Source organism: Calidris pugnax, unplaced genomic scaffold, assembly GCF_001431845.1.
Source record: "Calidris pugnax isolate Ruff unplaced genomic scaffold, ASM143184v1 scaffold38, whole genome shotgun sequence".
Lineage (NCBI taxonomy): Eukaryota > Metazoa > Chordata > Aves > Charadriiformes > Scolopacidae > Calidris > Calidris pugnax.
This window is the reverse complement of record NW_015090995.1, coordinates 11472943-11484877: the sequence shown is the minus strand read 5'-3', so window position 1 is coordinate 11484877 and position 11935 is coordinate 11472943. Positions and strand designations below refer to the sequence as shown.

The window sequence follows — 11935 nt, the reverse complement described above, 5'->3', positions numbered from 1 at the left end:
CCCCCCCCCCCCCCCGTCATTGGGTTGTTTTATCATTTTCTGTTTGACATTTTCTCAAGCTGCTAGAAAAAGATCCGTTAAAGTCTCTTTCTCACCAATAAATGCAGAGGAGGATATTAACAACTTTACTGGTTTGAGATCATGATCTCTTTTTGAATCCTGAGTACAGACAGAATTTATAAAATAACAACAAGGGGAAAAAACGTTCATCACTCCCTTCAGCATCTTACCATCTAATTAGAGAACAAATGCCACACACTCAAAGTGTTAATTAAAGCCCAAGGCTCAGATTCTGAACTCGGCTAGATAAGAGAGCAAATGCTCACATGTGCATTGGTTTCTTTGAGGTGTGTCTGGCCCCAAATGCCTTTTTTCATCCACAGCTTCTTTTCACACATTTTTCTCAACGCTCTGATCTTCCAAACTGTAGTAGGGATATTATGTCCTGCATTACTGGGATTCTTGCATGGGTAATTGAGCATGTTAATAATGACTAGAAGCCCCTTGTCACAGTTGGGCATCAGTAGAAAAAGAAAGCGATGGAGTCAGAAGCCTTTAGAGGATTAATCATTCAGCAGCTTTTAACTGGTGCAAAACACTTGAGGAGCAGCTCTTTCACATTCTCACAGTGTCATTCTTGTGGCTGAACTATTAGTGAATAATTTCTGCAGTGCATCAAGCACAAACGTGTTTTCTCAGTGCATTTGGTGTAACCGCTCTTCAGCAGTTATTATTAAACCTCAATTTACATTGGGTTGTACCCTGTACTTCATGGTGAGACAGGAGTCCCACTGCAGTCGAAGAGAGTTTGGAATGGATTATGGCTGGGACACTGAGCTGGCAGCTGAGGGGAAGTCGTTTCAGTAGGCAGCTTAGTGTCCCTCTGTGTCCACCACATCTCAAAATGTTGTTATATTCTAGAAAGGAGATCCAGAATTTTTTTTTTTTTGCTATGTAAATTTATAGTCCCAAATTTGGGCTACCCAGAATTCCTCACATTCCCACCAGAGGCTCCTGGTGTGTGGGCATGTCCTTCGGATACCCTTGGGGCAGAATATTCCTGAAGGTGCTAGTTCAGCCACCTAGAATATCTGTGGGAAAAAACAACAGCTACATCCAAGATAATTTTGGTAGAGAAAAATGCAATAAAAAATAGGGTGAGTTAAAAATTCTGTATGATGCATCTGATTCATCTTATCTTCAGTCATGTGCTGGTTTTAAGATTTTAATCCAAAATATGATTACAAGCCTCACAGTAGCGTAAATGTAGTAGAAGCTATTTACTTCTTTTTTTCCCCTTAAGATTGTGGGGATTTTTTTCTTACCTTGTGTCTCCAGCTACATCTTCCCCGTGCATCTGTCACATACACCATCTTTTGACAATGATTGACTGAATTTTCATCCATACTCAGAATACCGTGACATGGGGAATGCTGTATTTGAGTAAAAATGTGCTGATCTGAGAGTTAAATGAGACTTTAAATGTTCCCCCAAAATCAAAGAGCCTCTTCTCTACACAGGTCCCCATCAATACCATCAGTGCTGTTCACAAGGGCAGGGTGCCTTGTGTTCAGCGCAGTTTGCAGAAGGTGTCTCAAGCCCTTGTCAACAATGATATGCAATAGAATCTTATTTCTAAATTTTACCTAAAGTTTAGGCAAACTGAGATTGAAGTCCAATGTTTGCTTCAAACACACCAGCTACAACCTGATCATTTTTGACTTGTCTCCACTTTCCTGTGCATTCTCATTGTAGTCTGCTTCAATGTGTTGGTTTATTTTATCTTCTCTCTGCAGACTGTCACCCTGGTGCCAGAGATAACCACAGGCAGTCCACAGTAACCCAGTGACATCCAGGGAGTCACAGTGTCTCTGTTCCTCTGCATTGGAGGTGTTGCCTCTGCTTCCCACGAAGCTATTCCTTTTAAGTGCCTGCTCAGTAAGTGTTAGACGAAACTCAATTTTAAAAAAATCACTTCTAGGCAAAAAGAAATGCTCATGTATCAGAAAGGCCCTTTTCAGGAAATTTTCCTGTACTGCTTCAAGAGGTGCTTTTCACAGGCTCATCTTCCCTCAGGGGCTGGATCAGACTGCTCTGCTCCCACACCAGTGTCCCTTGCAGCCCTGACGGCCCCTGCAGTGCCTGATCTCGGTTGTCTGTGGCTGAAAGTGTGCGATGGGGTCTCAGGAACTACTCATTCGTTCTTTCAGTAGTTTTTATGGGAACCCTAGGGCTGGCTGGCCCCTGGCTCTCACATGATAGCCCAGCACCCATGCCTGTGCCTTGCTTTGTGCTGGGCAGCAGAGTTGTGCTGGCATCACGACTGCTGGTAATCTGAATTCAGGGTTTCAGAGTGAAAAGAGCAGATACAGTTGTGCTTGCATCGCTCTTCTTGCATCTCTTGCCTTCCTTGGGCTCTGCCACCCTGTCCCCTGTTCCAGACCAACATGACACAAGCCTGCTTACTCCTGTGACGATTGTGTGAAGTGGCTCATCAGGCCTCTGCAAGGCTGGGTATAGGGACATGACTAGAGTTCTCATGAGGGAACAGTGCCATCTTCCTCTTCTGTATGGTCTACAGTAAGTGAAACCTTCCTTACCTCTATCCACTAAGTGATACTTTCTTGGTAGTACAGATATAAGGAAAATACAGGGCTCTGGCAGGGTAAAAGCCAAGATATAAAATAAATGGAAGATATTCTTGCTGTTACATGCTGTTAACGCTCTTTCCCTCTCAACTGCCCATCAGTAGTTTTACCAAAGCCTAGTCAATGTCACCGGTTGCAAATATTTCAAGCTCTCTCTTCTTTAGGAAAAAAAGTTCATGAGAAGTCTACCAGTAATTCAGTTTCCCTTGCAAGTAACAGTCATTCATGACCTTTATTCATCTAGTGAATTTAACATTCCAATCAAGGATTCTGCCCTGGGCATATCTTGCGTAGCCACACAGTCTCTGATAATTCCACTTACTTTAGCTGTGGGTGGCCTGGGCTGTGGAGGCTCAAGGTGTGGCCTTGGTCAGGTTCAGGAGCTGTATTTAGCTTTGCAAGGCTGTAGCCTCGCCTCTACAGAGTCAACAGCAGGCTTCAATCTCTCAAACATTTACTTGGGTGCTTTACACTGAGGCCAGCCAAGTGACTCAGAGCATGAAATGAAGCACAGATGCGGATCTTAGCAGGAGCTGAGACTTTACCTTCTGAACCAGGCCAGGCTGTGATGCAGTCTCTTAACCTGGGCAAGCTGAATAAGTAGCGTTTGCCTCAGTTTGTCTGTATGTAAAATAGAGATAGTTTTGTGTTGGAAAGTTCTCAAGATCCTTGGCTGGGAGCTATTATTTAAAAATTAAATTTATCATTAAGAAGACATGTTGCTAAGGGGTAAATGGTAAGAAGAAAAAGTTAAAAATATGTATGGCATCCTATTTTCCATGAGTTGATATTTACTTTATTTAGTTCAAATGAAGGGAATTGCTTCCACTGGAGAAACTTCTCAGGGAAAAAGCAGAGTGAGGCTCCAATTAGTAGAAAGATCTATATTCGCACACTATATATAGCTCTATTGCCTTCAAAACTGCTCCGCAAACACCTGCCATTCCGCTGTTTGCTGCTTCCCTTTTCATCATACTGTCTGAACAGCCCGTTTGCGGTATTTCATCCTCTCCGGTGTAACTGCCGTGACTTTTAAGTGTCGAGCACCTGCGCCAGCACTGGGTTAGGTGGGCAACGTGGAGCAGGATGTGAAAACAGAACAAACAACAAAAGACACCAGGCAGCTTCACAAAGGCAGTGCTGGGAGGCAGATCTGCATCGGGTCTTCAAACTGATGAACAGCACTGCCTCACCTTGAGGCAAGGTAAAATCTGTTGCTGAATACTCTGGGGCATTAAATTAACACTGGCACTAGTCTCCTGATCCTGACCTTACTGATTTCACTCCAGACAGGGCTGTACCTGAGCCTGTGTATCCCAAAACACTGCAAAATCCGTAATGCAAGTGACAGTGCAAAATACTGACATTCTTTTTAAAAAGGGTACCTCTGGCATCTCTGCTTATTATATGTATTATGTTCTAAAATCTAGTAATTTAAAGATCATCTTAATGACATAAGGCATCGTAATGACATAAATTTACATTAGTTAATTCTAATGTTCTACAGTTTGCTCTGTTATTTGCTACCACAGTAGAAAGAAAGGGCCATATTCTCAATTATTTAAAAAAACATTATTAAAATCAAGATTAACCCTCCCCCATAGTTGTTATGGAGAACATCCCCTCTGCTTAATCTCATTATTGTGAATATACTACCCATGTGAATAACACGGTCATCAAAACATCTAGCATTGAGTGTCAGGAATATTTAAAATGGGATGTAGCAGATGGGATAAAAAGATGTGTTTTATGCAATTTTTTTTAAAAAATATATCCTATTTATAAGGAAATGTTTGTTTATGACATTTTAGATTAATTTAAATATCTTATAAAATTAAATAATTTCATCCCACTTAAAATGCAAGCTGCTGTTCTGGTGTTCAGTAAGGTATGGAGCCAGTCTTTTCGATTCAGTTGATTTTGTCATCTTACCAGCATATTAAATATATTTTTGACTTGCATTTTAGTATTCTTTAATCTAAACAATGAAAGCCAAAGCTGGCAATCTCCTCCATTGCCATGCATATATTTCCTACTTGGAACAAAACTTGAAACTTAACTTCAGCTACGTGCCAAGCAGCCAGGGCAAAGCCAGGTTTGTAGAAAGAAAGATTATTTTTTTGTTTAAACTTGTAGGAGAGAAACACGCCTGCTTTCAGACACTCTGTCCTTTCTGAAACTCAGAGAACACCAGCCTGAAACACAAATAGCAACCTCACGTTGCTGTGGGTTCAGAGGAAGGTTGAAAATCCAATTTCATGTTCAGCTGTGTTGTATAATTTCTTAAACTGTATTTTCCACAAGCGGTCATAGTCCTTTCTTCCCAGTGTTTGCATTAACATCATTAATTTTATTGTGAGCAAGTTCAAAATGGTAAGGTATCGCTGTCGTTGTGGTAAAAGGATAGAGGGTCAGGTAATACAGGACTGAGTGGGTTGCTAAAAGCATTTTAAAAAGAGCAGTGCCCCAGTCCCAATGCCTGCAGCTCCTCACACGCGTGTCCCCTCCGGGCACGTCCGCAGGCTCAGAGGAGCCAAGGGTGTCCTCCGAGCCCGGCTGAGCCTGCGAGCCAAGGAGAACGGGCGCTGCAGCGAAGGGGGTTTTACCTCCCTGTTCAAGGAGAACGGGATTAGTCACTAACCCGTGGCCTTTCCAGATTGAACTGACTTTATTTAATGAAAATGCAAATCATCCATTGCAAATGCCGGCGTGTTGTGGTGTGAAAGTGAATTTACCGTGAAATTAGTTTCAGATAGGGAGAAAACCAGATGCAGTTTTCCCAGTAGTATTTCTTACAGTCCTTATGCCTAACGTCCCAGCTTTCCCATTCCCTGCAGCAGGAACTGCAGAATCCAGGAGTGAGTGCTGAAGGGATTGGTCCATAAGGTTTCCCTGACATTTGGGAGCCTATTCTGAACCACCCACTGTATTTTAGGGTTATAATCCTCAGTGGGTATTTTCTCATTGTCGGTCACAGTTTACGAATGGTTTTCCCCTCCTGGATCTCTTGAACCTGTCTGACTCTCCCCCTAAAATAGTTGCAACTATAATCTGCTTATTTCTCTTGGTTGTGACCAGAAAATGTATTGCATTTATTGTCTTTCAATACAGAAAATCGAAGCAAGTAAAAGAGATCTAACCAATCTGGAGATGGGCTTGATCCTGTCTCAGTGCTGTACTTCCCACCTGAACAAGTGATTAAAATTTATGATATAAAGTACTGGATTAAAATTATATGAAATTTGCTTAGGCAACCTGCAACTACCACCCTTTCATGACTAATTGTTCGTTACATGAAATAGTTTTGAGTTGAAAAAAGTGAATGAGTGGTTGAGTAATTGTTCATACAGTGAGTCAGGCAAGGTGTGCATGTGTGGGTCTGGCATTCAGCTAGAGTCAGACTTTGGGGTGGGCCCAGCGTTTGTACTGAGCACTGATACAGTCGTTATCTGGCTTTGATATACTGCAGGAGGGCGAGCAGTTCTGCGTTACGTTAAATTGCTATTTGTTACATACTGGCCAAATTCAATGCCAAATAGGTTACATACTGTACATTCTGTAAATTACAGATAGTCGATTTCTGCTATAATTGGCAAACCAAATAGAAGACGTCACTATCAGCAATGGCAAACCTAACATAGTACTACTAGGAAATTGACGAACATGACAAGAATATCATCAGTGTGGACTGTGACACTCTTATAAGAAGACAAATCACTTTACATTGAATCTCAGATTTAACACTAGGCAGGAGGATTGAACTTTTAGAAAAAAAATGTTAGCCACAGGATAAAAAAAATGTGGGAGAGGAAAGGGACTGATGGGTTAACAGGCACAAGCCTGACACTAGGATGTGGAAAATAAAATCTTCAAGGATGCAGTAACACTCCTAATCAGCATTTCTTTTTATAAAGGAAGGTGTTGCCGGTTGCTCAGCACCTGTTGGGACTGAGGTGATGGGACCTCATACCCTGCATGTTATACTGGGAGTGAGATTCATGGATTCATTTATTTTCCCCACCAAAAAATAAGATTAATAGATAGCTCTTGAGGCCTGGGCAGTTGTGTGAGTACAAATAGGAAGTTACACATCCCATCCCTGACCCCTTCCAGGCAGACTAGGGCTCTGCAAGGTCTTTATGGACACATGGGAGGCTTGGGCAGTGGTTACAGCACACAGCTTGCTAGTTCTCAGTGTCCTTCACTGTCCCAATACTGCCTCTGTGCAGATACTCCAACCTACCCCACAGTCTGGTTATACCCCCGGGGGAGGTACTGTCTGGCTCTGCTGCCTCTCGGGGTGTCAGGAAGGGCAGGGAGCATTTACCTTTGATCTGTAATTGTTCTGCTACCACAAAGACACCCGTGGGATGCCGCAAAATACCAATGCAAGTTTGCTGTGGCAGATTTCCTGCTATGACAAATTTCTACAGAGTCCTGCCAAAATACTCACTGCACACATTGCGCCAGTAGCCTATCGTTGCGCACTGCTCCTCTTACTGAGCCCCCTGATGAGTCAAGGAGCTCTCATTTGACCCTTAAATGGGGGACACATTGTCATAGGCAAGGGCGTCTCACCAGGAAAGCAGCCTGCACAATGGCAGGAAATATCTGCCAGACAAGAGACAGGGGAGGTGGTCCAGGGGCTGGAGCGCTTGTGTGATTTTTGGACACCTGGTCTTTGCTCCGCTTCACGCTTCCTATGTGACTTGGAGCAAGTTGTCTGAGCATCTGAATCCCTTTTGTACCTTCTCCTAAGTTTCTAAAGGAGTTCAGACATGCCAGTAGGAACCGGGAGCCTAGGTAACTTTGTGCATCTGCCCCTAAATCTCATTGCACCCCAGTCCTTTGTCTCTAGGGTGGGAACACCAACATTACTTGCCTCCCTCTTCTGTAGTGAGGATAACACTATCAAACATAACATCTTTGAGGACTTAAGGGTATCTTAAATGTAAATTCATATTAATAATAAATAAATATCTTACGATGTCCTGTTGGATCTCTTTGGCACTGTAAAAGCTCCACTGAATAAAGAAATCTCCCAGCGGTCCAGAACTCGTGTACGTGCAGAGGAGGGTTGCGTTTCCACCTGTAGTGACATTCACTGTCTTCTCAGGGACGGTCACCACAACTCCACTGACATGGCCTGTGGGCAGTAAGTGTGTTGAGGAGAGATCAACCAGGGCTGACCCTGGGAGCCATGTGGGAGTGCCTTGCTCCCTGTGTTATTGAAGAAACCCAGAGGACATGTCTAGTCTTTCTCATTTTCAGTGCAGTTTCCCTTGGGCTTTGTGTGGAAATTTTAGTGATAACAAGCCAGGAGTGGGTAAAAGCTAACAAGCAAATAAACCCCCCAGAATATGTGCGCCCTTAAAACAAATAATGTTCTGAAAAAGAAGAATTCCTGAAAAGGTACTTGTTCCCACTTGCAGAGTCTTGTCTTTTCACTAAGAGCCTGTGGCAAAACAGAACCTTTCTTTTGCACTTGCAGGGCTTGCCACACCTTGCACTCTCCTTCACAGCTGTCTGTAGTCCTCTTTAACACCCTTTTTGACCTCTTTGTTTTTCAGTTATTCCTTTAGATGTCTGACCTTCTTTACCATGGATCACCATCTCCTACAGTGTTGTCTCTTCTAACATTCCTAAGTTCCTCCTCGGACTCGGTGACACTGTCAGGTTCCTCCAGGCTGGAGCCCAGCAGCCTTTCTCCATTTTCCTTTTGCTAATTACTTTGCTTTGGTTTAGGTTTCTTAGGGCTTACATGCAGAAGCTTGTCTTTTCCAATGCTTTGACATTGGAAACGTCAAATTAAGCTTTTTGGAACTGCTTTTATTATGTGGGTTGTGAGAAATTCTGTGACAACTTGATCAACCATTTCTGTTGTGCTCGGAGCAGAAACGGAGCAAAAGGAACTTGTGAGGTCTTTCCCATAATGTTCCAATCAGTTTGGCTACACAGCCATATTAATGAAAGGCATCAACCAGCATCTTACAGTATTTATGTGTTTCTGTCCTCCATGTAAGTTACTAGCAATGGTCATGTACGGCAACAAAGCTAGAGCTGTCAGAAAAATAAGTCTGAATTTCAGGGTTTTGCTGGATCACTGAGTCCAGTTTTAAAGCTACTGTCTAAAGATTCTGAAGGAGAATGTATTTCTTTTGAATATGATTGGAAGCATAAGTCTTTTGAAGCTTTCTGTGCAGAACAGGCAAGGTGAGAACTTAATGCTATAATAATAATAATTTTCATGAGGGCTTATTGCACATATGAATCATAGAAGCAAAACATACAAAATATTATTCGCAATGAAATATCTGTGCATCTTATGCTCGGGTGCTGCTTTTGAGACTTTAAGCAGAACCTCCAGTAATACCAAAAGAGTATTTTGCTCAAATTATCAGCCCTATGCGAGAAAATTTTATTTAAAGAAATATAATCTATTTTGACATTTTTAGGTAAGTAAGATTCATCAGTTGCTGCAATACGCAAACCTGTCTACTGCTAGAGTCTGAACTCTTCTTCCCTTGTTTGATGGCTTCAATAGTAAAAGCTCGCTGCAAGGAAGAAGGGAATAACCTGCTTCCCGTGTTGGTGGTGGCCGAGATGAGAACTAGCGGGCTTAAACTACAGCAAGGTTTACATTATATGTAAAGGCAGCCTCGCAGGAATGCCTGGAGACTGACCTAAATATGTCAAACCTGCCTTGGGGAAAGAGGGGATCCAAGGGCTGGCCACAAGTCCTTCTTGTCCTGTGAGTTCACAGTAGCTTAATCCTTACTGAGATCTAATATAAAAGCCATGTAATATTATTTTAGATATCTCAGTTCACTGCTCTCAGCCTTAAGAATTAGAGTTGGCCAGAGGATGATAGTTTCTTGCCACAATAATACTTCCAGGTTTACATGTATTTATTTTCTGCTCTTCACTGGATTAAAGCTACGGTCTGTCAACACAATGTCATTCTACTGAAAATATCAATTTTCCACTCATCTGCTCCACATATTTCCTTTATTATTCTCTGGTTTTGGAGTCAGGAGTGCCACAGAGCCTGGCTGTTGTAAGCTTTTCCAGAAGAGATTAATTTTAGCTGAAGCAACTCCACAAAACATTCTAGTTTCCATGAAGCTGTATATTTTGAAGAAATATATTTAGTTGAAATAGGCTTTGCTCTAGTCAAAATATAAAGCCAAAACCTACCAAACTTGCATTGTCCAGTAAGGCTGTTTAAAGCCATCACTAATTGTAAGATGGAGCTTTTGACTGCAAATGGAGCAAACTGGCCCCACAGAGCCTAATCCCTCATCACGGAAGTCAATGGGAGTTTTGCTTTGCAGTTAGTTCCCTGTTTACGGTTTCAAACTCATAATCCCATTTCACACATAAGGGCCTTTTGGTTTCAGTGAAAAAAGTGCATCAGTAAGAAGTATCTCAGTGAAAAAAGCTAGCGTGAACAGGACTATAATTTATTAAAATTAGTTGATCCATGTTTTTTCCTTATCACTGTCACAGTAAGACCGCTTCCTTGCTACAGAGAAAGTCATTGCATTTAATGAGGAATAGCTCACTTTCACCATTCCATGCTGTTTGTAACACGCATGAAGTAAATCCAAGTTTGCTGAAAGCCAAAGTACTTAGCCACTACAGAAACCCCCAGTCAGTGGCACCCGTCATTACGGACACACTGCTAGTCTGAAATCCTGAATTTTAAAATTAGAGGACATTGTTTTTAAAAGTATTGGTAGTAACACTGAATTACTTTACATTTCTAAGGCAAAAATCTGTGGGGTATATGTGTGTGAGAGAGAGATAACATTGAAACACCAGGAGCAACTATTAAAAATATTTCTCTGGCATCCAAACCAGATAATTCCTTCTTGAAAAGAAAATGTAGAAACTAACTTCCATTTTCTTTAGTGGATACAGAGGCTGTTCATCTCTGTGAATCATTAGACTTAAAATGTCCGCTTCTGTATATATTAAAAATAAAGCTTAGCACAATAAAATGTCCTTGAAGCATGAATAATATATAATCTGTAATATACCATGTAATTCCTACATTCTACAAAGTATTATGTCCTCACTTAACTTCAGGGATTATTTGCATGGTTATAGTTAAACATCCCCCAAAATTTTTGGTGGGATGGGATTGAAGCAGCATTTCCCAGGGCTATCAAGGGGAGACAAAAGCTGAGCGTAAGGAAACCTAACCTTGAAACGCTTGAAAGACCCTAACGCTCTACATGAGAGCTCTTTGCCTCTTCCTGGCTTTAGAGCAAAGTGTTAATTTACCAAAGCTAAAATTCTGTTCTTGAGCAAAGAACTCTGACTAGTCAGCGTGCTGATTTCCACAAAGTAGCATAGCATTATAGCCATGGTTTTCAGCCCATCCTCAAATAAAGCTTGAATGTTCTCCTACTTTCCCAGTCGGGTTCACCTGCTCTCTTATTTCAACAAGCTCCTTTATTCCAGTGCTATTTCAATCAGTTTGTTATTCTTACCTGTAAGGATGGCTAGGATTGGAAATATCTTCAGCATCGTTGCAAACATCTTGACACTAGGAGAGGAAAGAGACCAGATGCTGCTTCTGACTTCAACTAAAACTCAACTGCTTTTTTTTTTCAGGTGGCTTTTTGTTTTCCTTATCAGCTGTGTATCAACACGTCAATAAGCTTTTTCATTCTCCTACTTTATCATGTGTGTGCCTTTCTCCGACTAGTGGTGTGACTGTTCAGTTGAAACCATTTTGTGGGGTTTGAGTAAATGTGGGTTTTGTTAATAATAAACCTTTGAATCAGAGAAACCCAGATTCTCCCACTTTTACCAGGCCCCAGCAGTATTTGCCTACCTAAGTACTTCCACTGAGTACAAGAAAAGTATTTGTGGAGCTAATTAACGGTCAATCTGATTACCAGATTGTGGAGTCAGGCCTAATATGAATAAGGAATAATCTTTATTTCCTTTTAATTCTATAATTTCTTTTTAAAAATGGACATATGGATATAATGTTAGAACAGTTTCATTTTAAAGCATATTTCTCATACAGTTTTACACAGAATGATTACATTGGACTCATTATTACCTTTAAATTTCCATATTGATCTCATCAATAAGATAGCACACGAAAATAAAGATAAAATAAAGGTTATATTCTAAAATTTTAATTAAAACTGTTTCATCTAGTTTTAGAACGAGAGGGAACGGCTTCAAGCTCCAACAGGGTAGGTTTAGATTGAACATTAGGAAGGAATTCTTCACAGAGAGAGTGGTCGGGCATTGGAATAGGCTGC

At 41.4% G+C, this 11935-nt stretch overlaps 1 protein-coding gene across 1 annotated transcript in view; it reads right to left on the bottom strand.

Annotated features, from left to right (window-relative positions):
* Nucleotides 1-11195, bottom strand: part of VSIG1 (V-set and immunoglobulin domain containing 1) — a 22272-nt gene extending 11077 nt beyond the window's left edge. Inside the window, exons 1-2 of the mRNA XM_014955011.1 lie at nucleotides 11147-11195; nucleotides 7634-7794 (exon numbers count right to left, since the gene is read on the bottom strand). Coding sequence (XP_014810497.1) covers nucleotides 7634-7794; nucleotides 11147-11195 — 210 coding nt within the window. The remainder of the gene's footprint in view (nucleotides 1-7633; nucleotides 7795-11146) is intronic.
* Nucleotides 11196-11935: the final 740 nt, after the last annotated feature.